Source organism: Corylus avellana, chromosome 9 (assembly GCF_965113065.1).
Source record: "Corylus avellana chromosome 9, dhCorAvel1.hap1.2, whole genome shotgun sequence".
Lineage (NCBI taxonomy): Eukaryota > Viridiplantae > Streptophyta > Magnoliopsida > Fagales > Betulaceae > Corylus > Corylus avellana.
Genome location: NC_142498.1, coordinates 18,631,079 through 18,643,541, shown reverse-complemented (window position 1 = coordinate 18,643,541; position 12,463 = coordinate 18,631,079). Strand labels below are relative to the sequence as shown.

The 12,463-nt window shown below is 35.3% G+C and overlaps 2 protein-coding genes across 4 annotated transcripts; both read right to left on the bottom strand.

Moving 5' to 3' along the window:
- Positions 1-105: 105 nt before the first annotated feature.
- LOC132190276 (transcription factor bHLH30) lies at positions 106-1,380 on the bottom strand. 2 transcript variants are annotated; one of them, XM_059605215.2, is made up of 3 exons: positions 1,283-1,380; positions 961-1,169; positions 106-838 (listed from the first exon to the last, which is right to left on the bottom strand). In XM_059605215.2, exons 2-3 carry the CDS (start codon positions 1,165-1,167, stop codon positions 338-340), a joined length of 708 nt encoding a protein of 235 aa, XP_059461198.1. In that variant the 5' UTR covers positions 1,168-1,169; positions 1,283-1,380; the 3' UTR covers positions 106-337. The 2 variants fall into 2 exon arrangements, with proteins under 2 accessions (XP_059461198.1, XP_088366721.1); XM_088510595.1 differs by having other exon boundaries at positions 106-811.
- A 5,957-nt stretch (positions 1,381-7,337) lies between these two features.
- Positions 7,338-12,463, bottom strand: LOC132189942 (uncharacterized). Of its 2 annotated transcripts, none has more exons than XM_059604799.2 (9): positions 12,320-12,463; positions 11,411-11,549; positions 11,207-11,298; positions 11,074-11,116; positions 10,890-10,946; positions 10,710-10,764; positions 9,320-9,399; positions 8,393-8,983; positions 7,338-7,581 (listed from the first exon to the last, which is right to left on the bottom strand). In XM_059604799.2, the coding sequence occupies exons 2-9, from the start codon at positions 11,540-11,542 to the stop codon at positions 7,450-7,452; spliced, it is 1,182 nt and encodes a 393-aa protein (XP_059460782.2). In that variant the 5' UTR covers positions 11,543-11,549; positions 12,320-12,463; the 3' UTR covers positions 7,338-7,449. The 2 variants fall into 2 exon arrangements, with proteins under 2 accessions (XP_059460782.2, XP_088366629.1); XM_088510503.1 differs by lacking the exon at positions 12,320-12,463 and adding an exon at positions 11,930-12,304.

Here is a 12,463-nt window from a genome sequence, read left to right as displayed (position 1 = left end):
TTTTTTAATGGCACATGCAATGCAATAAAGAAAATACCACTTTATTATAAGATTGAAAAAGACATGTTAGGCTTGAAAAAGAAAAGACACAAGAAGATGCATTTGTGGGTAGAAAGTCATATGCAAGTGCTTTTCTTTCGGTAGAAAGTCATTCCTCATAGTTTACGTTCCTCTATTAACAATACATGACCAAAATATTCACTCCACTCTACTTGTTATTTTTTCTTCTTCTTTTTTTTCACTCTCTCTCTCTCTCTCTTACTCTTACTCTTACTCTTAGTCTCTTCCAACTTCAACACCCCTTTACATTATATAATCCAAACTCAAAAGGAAAAGATCAAAGGCCTGATAGCAAAAACGCATTGTCACCCTCATCAAACGAACCATAAAACCGAGCCCGTTTGTTCCCCGACACAGCCCGGCCCAGACCAGACCCGGAAGCCCGATTCTCCACCACAGCTTTCAAGGCCCGCTCCAAGGCCCCAACCTCCTCCTGTCCACCAGCACCACTCCCAGCCCATTTGACCACCACCACACTCTTGGTCCGCCCACCCACCGTCATCATCTCCGCCCGCACCGCCCTGGCCCGAACCGACCGAATCGCCCGGGCCAAGTCCAGGTTCAAACCGGGCCGGTCCTCGCAGCACACAGTCGCTTTCATTTCCTTCTCTCCAACCTCACAGTAACTCAGAGTGGCCTCGTCCGACTCGCCCGGGAACAGCCCTCCCTCCGATCTCGCACCACACGCGTCTCCATCCTGACGCGCCACGTCATCCGCCTGCTTCCTCAGCTCCTTCACGTGCTGGACTACCTGCGCCAGCAACGTAGCCTTATCTGTCTGTACCAAAGCAATTCCCCAAAATTACCTAAAATACCCCAGCGTATCGATCCAAATAACGGTCAAGGGATGCAAAGAGAACGTGAATACACACACACACACACACACACACACATACAGACCTTGGTGGCGTTAGGTAGGAGGGTGCGGAGGGTGGAGAGGTGGGCGTTGATTCGCTGCCTGCGTCTCCTCTCTGCATCCTTGTGGCTCCTTGACGCCGAGCTCATCATAGAATCCCCACCGTCCATCAAGTTGACTGCCGAGCTCGGTTCTTGAACACGTTCACTCGTCTGGCAATCCCACACATAGTAGCTTTGAGAAGGATGCATATCTTTGTTGTTTGTATGCCAATTTAAAAGAAACAAGAAATTAAACAACGTTAACAATAACATTAAACATCGACCTAGAATTTATGGTTTTTATTGAAAGTAGAACGAAGATTACCTCTAAGAATCCGACGTCGTTTTTTTGAAGAGCACCAGGCAGAAGACGGCAAGAGAGGAACTAAAGAGGAAGAGACGAGTCGTCGAGGGAACTGAAAATACAAGATGAGGAATATTAACTGTAATGGTAAAGACCGTAAGAGTATAAAAAGAGAGACATCAGACAGCAGTACTTTTTTTTTTTTTTTTTTTACCTCTGACAGTTAAAAAGGTGAAACGTTAACCGAGGTAGGACTAGGAGGGTTAACCTTAACAGTTTAAGTGAAAGCTCACTACTCCATGACACACCGTACGTTCGCCTGGTTTGATAGATATTGACGGAAAATTAAGTTTTGTTTAGTTAGATCGTTTCAGTCATTTCACTCTTTTCTTTCTCCTTCTAATTTTAGAACTGTTGCCTTTTTTAACTGGAGGTGAAAACTGCAGATGTGATCAGAATATTAAGGCACAACCAATTATGCAGGGAATTAGTTTTACTTTGCTCTACTTTTAAATAATTAATTAGCAAAAAAGTTAAATTATATATATATATATATATATATATATATATATATAATGTTAAATACATAAAAATATAATTTTAACCATAAAATAATTCATCCCTTTAACTTGATTCTAAAGGGATCATACGCAAACCAATGAATAATAGCTAAATGCTCAATGTTTTTTAATTAATGAATAATTAATTTCAAATTTATATAGTAATATTTATCATACATGTCAAATGAATCGCACACTATGAAAATAGATCAATTCAACACAAGTCGAAATATTATTTATAATTTATAGGGTTAGGATGAACCCATTAGAGTATTATTAGTAGCCATGTAAAGTTTACTCATCAAAATAATCAAATGTACATTTTTTTTTTTCTATTTTAACTATCAACTTTTTTAAAACACTCATAACAGCATCATTTTAACTATCGGTTTTTATTATTTCATTTAAATATATATATATATATTTTCAAATATTTCTTTATTATTTTTCTAACTTCTTTCAAAAATTAGGGAGGGATAAAAAAGTAATATTATTTTTTATTCATTTGTTGAATGAATAATACTTACTATTTTTAGTAATTACTGTTCATTCATCAAATCAAAATCACTATTTGGCTAATGTTACTGGAGAGTATTTTTTGTGATTTGACTCACTAAAATAGCCAAAAAAAAAAAAAAAAAACTAGATGTGTAACGTTTGGAATGCTATGACTGTCCCAAACCAAAACAAATTAATTTCATGTCATAACCCTGGATCGTATTCAATATTGTCACTTTATAAGAGTATTTTTACCAACTTCACCAAATTTTACTTACAAAAATAATCAAAAGTACATTTTTTTTTTTATATATATATATTTTAACTACGCATTTTTTAAAGCGCCCCTATGAGCCTCACTATTTTAAGTATCAACTTTCATTATTCTATTTTAATATTCTTTTTCAAATACTTCTTTATTATTATTTTTTATCTTTTTCAAATAATAACGAAGGAGTGAGAAAATTTATATTATTTCTTATTCATTTGCTTGGTGATAGTAAATACTATTCACTCACCATTTATGTTGGGTTAAAATGGTGAGGTGAAAAATTGAGGGTTTTAGCCACTTCTACCAAATTGCCTCACAAAAATAATCAAAAAATAATTTTGATGAAACTACAAAGAGTGCTTTAAGGTACGTATTTACGAAAGAAAAAATGTGAAATATTATCGTAAATTATCTCACACTAATCGATTTAAATTTAACATATCAGTATTATGGTATAATATAATATATAGTATTTCCTTCTGGGCAAAGCAATTGGATAGTTGATCGAGTAGGATTAGTTGTGAAAAAACTAGTGCTAGTGGAAGGTGAGTGAGTGCTTGCTTAATATTCCATTTAGACAGAAAAAAAGAAGTGGTGGTGTGAGAAAGCGAAACGTGGCACAATCGTTTTCAAACCAGAGCACTATTTCTTACGGCGGCGTTGACAGCTTTTGTTTTAGGGAATCAAAAGTGACAGCACCGATCATTAGCCGACAACCTCTTTTGGCCATTAGAAACTGATCCCAATTAATAATAAAGAAATAGATAAGCCATTCAGTTGGTACAGGGCAGAATTTTAACGTTTTGTTTGGGTTGTAAAATTTTAAACAAAATTTTTAGGGGGATAAAATTAAAAAAATAAAATTTAGAGGGTAAAAGTTAATTTTTAAAAGTATATTTAACAAAAAATTAAAAAAATTTGGGAACCACCCGATGGCTTGGGGGAGAGGGCGGAATTTTAACGTTTTGTTTGGGTTGTAAAATTTAAAACAAAATTTTTAGGGGGGACAAAATTTAAAAAAAAAATAATAATTTAGAGGGCAAAAGTTAATTTTTAATTTTTAAAGGTATATTTAACAAAAAATTAAAAAAATTTGGGAATTACCTTATGGCTTGGGGGAGCTGGCCCCCCAAGCCAAGGAGTGGTTCCGCTCATGAGTAGATATGATTTAAAGTTATTGTATTTAACATCACATATAATGTTGACATGTTTTTTAAAAATATAAATTAATATTAATTATATATACCGTTAAATGTATTAATTTTAAATCTTGAAATTGAAAGAATTTTTGTCCAAAATATTGTACTATTGTCATATAATTGAGATAATTTGACGGTGAAAATCAACATTTTTTTTTTTTTTTCTATTTTCATCATTTGAGCAATTAGATAATAATAATAATTTTTTTTTTTCGTTTTTTTAAAATATTATTTGTTCTGAGTTTTAATATATATTATAGTGTATCAGCTTCGCACCCTTTAGTGTTGGAACGAGAATTTGTTTAATCATATTGGTTTGAATTGACAACACATCTGCAATATTACATTGAATCGCATCTTTGAAATACTTAGAGGATTGATTAAAAATATAATGCTGATTATGGATCACACGTGTCATGCACATACAAACAAATTGGATTAATTATATCTTATGGAGTGTGACTACTTAATCAATCACAATCACCCAAAAAAGAAAAGAAAAAATAAAATTGTTTTTCATTATAAATATTTGAAGAAAATTATTTTCTACAAAAGCCTGAGTTTGTGCCTCTGTGTCCATGTTATTATTTTTTTTTTTGGTCACTTTGTTCTTGGCAGTAAAAGGTTTTGAATTTTCTCCCTTTAGCTTTAGAACACTCATTGCATGTCTATAAAGCTACGTTCTTCCAGTAAACTAGCTTGAGAGAATTACAAAGACCAAAAGAATAAAAAAAAAAAAAGGAAACAGATCTCTGTTGAATATGCATGTGGGCATGTTGGGTGAACCCCACAAAGGAAGATAAAAACAGGGGGAAGGTGAGATCAACATCTGATGGCAGATCAGCACCAGACAAGAAGAACAGGTGAGTTCAGAGAGGGGGACCTCATTTCTCTAAGCTGAAGTAGAAATGAAAAATGACACATATATATAGATAGAATAGAATAGGGCTCTTCCCATGCCCATGGCCTTGTTGCTTTGCTTCCACGTGACGTGAGCTCTCATCAATGGAAGTAGCTGATGATAGGCTGACGTAGTCCTTCTCCCTGCATTCTCAGATGGCGACGACGAAGGAGCCAAACCAACAGCTACATACCTACCTCAGACCCTCAACAAATTAAATGGGAAAATATTTGACAAGGGTAACAATAATATCAACGACAACTGGAATCTGTCTACCGCTTTAATTTGTACAACTTTGAGCTACTTTTTGGGGTTTTGTTTTGTTTTTTTGTTTTTAAACCTCGTTCTTGATAACATTCCTCTGCCGTTACGACCAAGAAACTCCAAAAAAAAAAAAAAAAAAAAAAAAAAAAAAAAAAAGTAGGAAAAAGGAACTACCCTATTGGATGGAATGATTTGGACCGTTTGACGGGTCCAAAATTACTATAAATATGACTATTTTTCATATACACAGACATAAAGCTTCGAAAATATATAATTATATATATATAGACATAAAACCATATAGCTTTTAATTCTTAAAGTGTTCACTCTATAAAGTATATTTTCATTGTATCATGGAATAATTTTGTCAAATTTTTTGTTGTTGGGATTATCACATCGGTTGTAGAAAGGATTGATGGTCATTTTATAAGTGTGAGGAAAAGACTCACTTCTTAAGCTAGTTTTCGGGGTTGAAATAAATCCAAGATCACTCAACATTTTTTATCAAAGCCGGGGTTCAACCAACAAAGTCTCGGCCCAACAATCCACGAGAGAAACGGGTTGTCTCTACTCCGACCTAGAGCCCGATGTATGAGGGAAAAATTATTGGAGTTGTCCCACATCGGTTGTGGAAAGGGTTGGTGGTCACTTAGCCCAGGTTCAACCAACAAAGTCTCGGCCTAACAATCCACGAGAGAAACAGGTTATCTCTACTCCGACCTATGGTCTGAGTGAGGGGGAGATTGTTGGAGTTATCCCACATCTGTTGTGGAAGGGGCTGGTGGTCACTTTATTAGTGTGAGTGAAAAATTCACCTCTTGAACTATAGTTTTTGGAGTTGAGAGAGGCCCAAAGCCACCCGACACTTTTAACACTTTAGAAAAAGGGACAAAATAAATTCTAAAGATTTCGTCCAAAATTTCTTATTCCTTGCCTTCATACTTTTTTTTTTTTTTTTTTCATAATTTTTCAACAAGAAAAGCACTTCCTGTTATTCGGCACCCTTTTTCTTTTTTTATTTGGGTCTCTTGTTGGAAAGCCACCCACTCTGATATTTTTATTCTTATAACCCTTTTTCATATTGAAAGGAAAAAAAGAAAGAAAAAAAAAACCTCGCTTTTTTTGGCAGCAAATTTCTGGTGTACTAGCTTGTTTGATTTTTTGTGGGTTGTAGTACTCCCCACTCCCGGTACGGGACCAATTAAAAAGTCGACGCTTACTCCTTTTTTTTCCAAAGTCAGATTTCAAAGTTAGAGAAAGGAATGGAAATTGGAAGAGGGGGAAGGGAAAAAAAAATGAGACAGGTTTGAGTAAAAGAAGTAGAACGAACAGGGCCCTTCAAAATGCATGCAATCTCCTTCAATAGTGTCAAAATCTTACGGATTGTCTGCATATCCTAAAAGCTGTGCCACTGTCAATTTGTCTACAAGCAAAGCAATTAAGACTTGGGGCTTGGGAAAAGGATACTCTCCATTTCAAAATCTCTCAATTTCTTCTATTTAGTACATTTTGAAGAGTATTGCATTTAATGCACTACTATCATTAAAACTTTTGGACAATACTACCATTCAAAATGCACTAAATGGAGGAAATGAAAGGATTTTGAAATGGAGAGGATCCTTTTCCTGGGGGTTGTCTGATGATAGTACCCCCCACCTTTTTTTTTTTTTTTTTTTTTTTTTTTTTTAACACATTGATTTTACGCCATAATCACTCTTGCCGATCCACGTTTCACAAAAAAAAGAGCAAAGGACTAACGAATATAGAAAATGCTTTATTTTTTCCTCTGTGGGGTCATATAAGTCCTACACATGAGCCCCACATATCCAATGATAATTTTAAAAAGAAAAAAGATGATAGAAGAAACAATTAAGAGATAATGTATAGCATGTCTCAATGAATATCTAAAGTATAAGCCCACGTTAGAAAATATGCACTTCTTTAAGGCTTCACATGAATGTATCAATAATTGTACATGATCTTCTAAACACTTACTTTAGATACCCCCCACAATCCAGTTATATATAATAACTATCAAATTCAGTGCCACAGAAGTCTCAATGTAGTCTTGATCATAATGATCATCACAATCCAATTATTAAGTCTTTATTAATTGGCATTCTTTGAAAACATCAAGGAAAACACACCAGTCAACCAAATCATAATGTTGTGGTTTGTGTTCTTCAAGTGCTCTTTTCAGAAGATCGCTGAACATATATATATATATATATATATATAAGAGGAAAGAAAGCTACTGGTATAAACCAAAGATAAAGCTTTAAGAGTTTTCCCACTTCTGTGCTTGAATACTTGTTTTAAAAGGATGGTATGAATATAATACCATATACAATAACCTCAGAAATTAATGAACATTAGTGAAGCATCAATTTCCAATCAAAAGGTTCTCATTTTTTAAAGTTCTAATACAAAAGAAAAAGTAAACCAAATACATGTCTCGATAAAAGTGTACAATAATAATGGATCAGTACCAGCAATTAGCACAAACTCAGACAAAAGTGTCCATTTTTGTGGAATGGTGACCCAGAAGGAGCAATCAGACCAAGACTTTGCATCACTTTCATTCTTCGGGCACTCAGTTCTTGGGACTTTCCAAATAAAGTTGTTTCCTGAGAGCAATGATGCAATTTTTTTACAAATATACCTTTTTTTTTAAAAAAAAAATTATTAATTTACACATGGACATGATGGGTCATGAACATATAATCTCGCCCTACAAAGAGAGGTTTTACAAATTAACATACATGCCCTGAAGTTAAGATTGATTTAACTAGACTCCCAAAATTTTCAAAGATGAGACTTAGACCACTTGCAGTTTTTGGGTTTTCCATTAGACTGAGACCATGGCAAGAGCCTTTTTGGGTCCTACCAGGCTACCACCATGTTGCCTTTTTCTCGCCAGAAAGAATAATAATCATAAAAAGTAAACACATGTTTCCAGAAATTGATAAAAAAAAATAAAAAATAAAAAATTCTAAAAACTAACAACCCATCCCCTCTCACAGTTCCTCACATGACTTTCAAATTGATGTTTTCATCAATTATGGACTGTCAGGTTGTAAGTCACTTGTGGTGGGGTAAAAGCTATAATAACCCTAGCAACACTGTCTTAAATTACATCTATCATAGCGGTCTAAATCTCACTTTTAAAAACTCTAGAAGCCCACTTAAATCAACTCTAATTTCAGGGAACATAGGACACATTTTTCAAATTTATATATAAGAATAGAGAAATGCTAAGCTTACAAACAAATTTCACAACAAATGAGATAAATTCAAAATTTGAGAAACCCAATCATATTATGGCACATCAGTTTGTAAAGGTTTTTTTTTGTAAAATTTGTTTGTAAGCCTAACATTTTTCCAAGAGTAAGTAAAGGCTTCTCCAAAAATGGGGAAATGGAAGTCGGGTATACTCACAGAGCATGGGCTATTTAACTTGTTTTTCTTCAGCACCTCATCTTGCTTACAGGTTCTAATTTTTGCATCATCCTCAGTGGTTTGGTTATTTGGCTTAGCCTTTTTCTGCACATCTTGAACAGAAATTTTGCATTCCTTCCCTTTCTCAGTGCCTGCGTGCTTTGTCCTGAGATTATTCTGCACCTCAACTTGCTTAAAGTTTTTGCTACTATTTGGCTTGTTATCTAGTAGTTCGTCAGTACTTGGGCTCTTTCGCTTGAGACTCTGGCATGCCCCTTGCATAGAGATTTTAATTCTTGCCTCTTCCTTGGCCCTTCTACTCGTCTTCTGCACCACATTTTGCTTAGATTTTTTTTCCTCACCACTTGACCGAAACTGTTTGAGATTCCTTAGCAACCTCCTATCTTGTTTAGAGGTTATATTTTCTGCTGCCCTCTCCTCAGAGATTGAGCTATTTGGTTTAAGATTCTTTTTCATCCCATCTTGCTTAGAGGCCTCATTTTTGGCCTCCTCAGCTTTTCTGGAACTTCCATTCTTCACCTTCATTTTTGGTGTAAATGTTGGAGGATGCCCTCTTGGAGAAACCCTTACCTAACAACCAAATTGGTATTCAAATATCAATTCATAAGTAATGCAAATCCAAAACACAAGACCAGGAAAGAAGGCAAGCAAATAAAGCAGCAAGAAACTCACAGAAGTTTCAGTACTCAACAAGTTAATCTCCTTGCACTATGCTGCATTTTTCCTTCTTTTTCAGAAACACGTGGAAAATTTTGCAATATTACAAGCCTTCAGAGCTCTAGTCATCCTAATACTTGTAGCCAGATATTTCCCAACCAATGGGATATGTATATGTATATATTGTCTTCGAAGTCAACTTGCAGCAGATTAAGATATAGGATGCTTGGAGATCAAAACTAGACTTACATAATTTGAGGCTTCTATATCCTGATCCTTGACTTGATTTTGATTGGACTTATCTCTAGATGCGTCAATTCCTACATTTTCTGTCCAAAAATAAAAATATTTTGACCAGTATAAGAATCTTTAATTGGAATGAAAAGGTCGCATTTTCTCCTTTTTAATAGTCTCCAACTTATAAAGTATTGTGTATATTGAATACCAAATGACAGCAACAATGCAGGTTATATAACCAACCGATATCCATACATGGATACAAGCCTCATCTTCCAACACAAACATGAATTGTTGGATCATGGTAATCCCTTACATGGGATAGGACCAACCTCCATATGCATGCACCATGGCCTGGTTTCATAAAAGCCAAGCAGAATATATACATTCTTCTGTTTTTATTTTTTATTTTTTATTTTTTATTTTATATTTTACATAGGTAATTGAATTAAGCGCAAAGGTGCAACCCAAAAGATATATACAAGAGAAACGCCCAACTAGAAAAAGAAAAAAGAGCAAAAAAATCATGAACGACATAAACAGACATTTATCTTTATTCAAGTTTGTATATCCCTAAAGTATGGGGTGTTCATGATACCAAACAAACATAGAAAATTGGCCGAACCGATTCAAACTGATCAGTTATGACCAGTGTGTTGTTTCAGTGCAGTATGGTACTTATTTAGTTAAAACCTGATCGGTTTAGGAATCTATTGAACTGTTCTACACCAAATGAATGGAAGAATCTTTATTCGTCTACTCTATACAGTTGGAACATTTTTAGGGTGTCTTTGACCACCACACTCCCCCAAGAGCAGTGGCTGATACGCAATCATAAATTACAAGCAACTATTATTCATCTACTATTGCTCTCTTTTTCTTCCAGATTCAACAGTAACTAAAAGGCTTTGGTGATAGATGATGCATATTGCATTCTGATATGCAATCAGAAATTAATTAAGCATTTTCCTAAGGACTGCAACTCTTGATATGCTAGTTATCTCTATGCCGCGTATGTAGGTAAGTAGTACATTTCCCCTTTCCAGAGGTCTGACAATTTCGTTTTGTAGGTCAGTGACTATTCAAAATGTCCACTAATTTAAATATGTTCATAGAAATTGACATAAACATCAACACATTTATTAATACACACACACTAACAAAAAAAAAATTAGACTGTAGGATCTCAACATATCCACTAACATATACACTTGAAGACCTTGCTCTCAGCTATAATGCAATTTTTTATTTATTTATTTATGGAAACTACAAATTATTTAAGTCTTTTATAAAATGCCCAAGGCTCGAAGGATTAATGTCCATCTCATGCATATTATGCCATACCTAGTGCAGAATGCCAGGTGGGAATACAATGAACATGACCACAAGAAAGTTGGCTCACCCTTAGATTTGGTTCCTCGTCTCTTCGATCTACCATATTTTGAGCGAGGACAATCCTACAGCCATATCCAAATGATAGGAAAAAACCATTAATTACAAGCATCTAACATCATTCGCCACCCAAGAGGAGCAGCTTTACCACACTAATAAACCTCCTTATAGGTTTGCTCGAAAAGGTTACCTGCTCCAGGGCTTTCTCAAAAATTTTCCGACGGCAACCATTATTCTGCTCGAGCATCTGAAGAGTTTGATTCAGTATATCACGCACATGTAAGGAATAATAATTGAAATGTGGCGAAAACAAAAATACTTGATGTGCATAGAAGTTAGCATCAAAATTTAGGTAATCTACATTAAACACTTACTAGCTCAAACTCAGAATGACATTTTACAGGATCCACATACAAGCTGTGAGACAAATGCCAGACATGTTAATCAATATAAAGGTGTGAACCCGTGGAAGAACAAAAAAAAGTCAAAAACGGTCAAACCACTGACTATTTATAGCTTCCATAGAGCCTAACAAGAACTTCCCCCGCTGATTTATTTCTGAGTTTAATGCCCCCATTGACAGTATTCTCACCAGCAACCTACCACAGAATTGAGTATATAAACAAATAAACATCAAATATATACTGGCAATATCAATAGGTACCATTTGTGAAGGCCAGATGAAACTAGAATGCATAGAATTTCGATTACCTGTGCAGGCCACCACGAGCCACCATTGAGCCTGACCCATATCAAATCCCCCCGAGTGACTTGAGTAGCTGCCTCCTCCACGCCTTTCCTGCTAATCTGGCCTATTCCACTTCCAAGACGATTGCTTTTCATGGTTTTCCTGCAATATGGATTGTCTAATATCAAGAACAAGTACCAGATAGCATCCCATATATTAATATTCTCCATTGATGGTAAAATTATACTGATTAGAAATTTAAACAGAACATTTCATTTTTCCCCTCTTAACCTTAAGGCTCTTCACTTTCATGTAATGTCTGGCGGAAACTTAAGGCACCAGGTAGCTTAGCTAGTAAAAACTCTTGGCGCCATACCAAAGACCTCTAATCAACTTCTACTCATTATCACAAAGCAAATATTACCTTAATAAGAAAGCTAACTGTGTTCCACAATGATTGATTGCCCCAATATTTAAAAACCATGAGTAACCCAAATACACGAAAATGTTCGTAAAAGAAAAATGTGAAAAATTTCACCAACCCATTAAAAGCGACATTCTTGTTTCACCCAAATGGCATGCATCCACAGACAAAAAACGTGCTAATCGCCAAAGAAATGGAAGCCCAGGTTCACCTTCCGTTTGTTTACCAGGAAAAACAAAAGAAAAAACAGATATATGTGTGTATGTATCATGTATAGTTGTCTGTTAACAACTAAGCAAATGTTTTTATGTCTTCTAAGGTCCTGAGCAACAGAAAGAAAACGTACAATTCAAAGCTGATTTTCTTTCTGTTTTTACTAGTTTTTCTGGGCGACCAAACCAAACAACGCAGATTCGGACCCATAAAAGAAATCACATCCCCATCACAAAGGGAAGTGTTGAGCGATCAAAACTCGATCAAAAGGAAGGCAGGGGATGTGGGTACTTACAATATACCACGAAGACAGAGGAAAAGACACCCCAACACGGACGCACGTGAAACCCACGAAGAAGAAGCAATAAACAGAGGGAAGCGAAAGGATGTTGAAGTAAACAAGAAAGAAAGCCAGGCAGCTGCTTTATGGGTTCCTGTG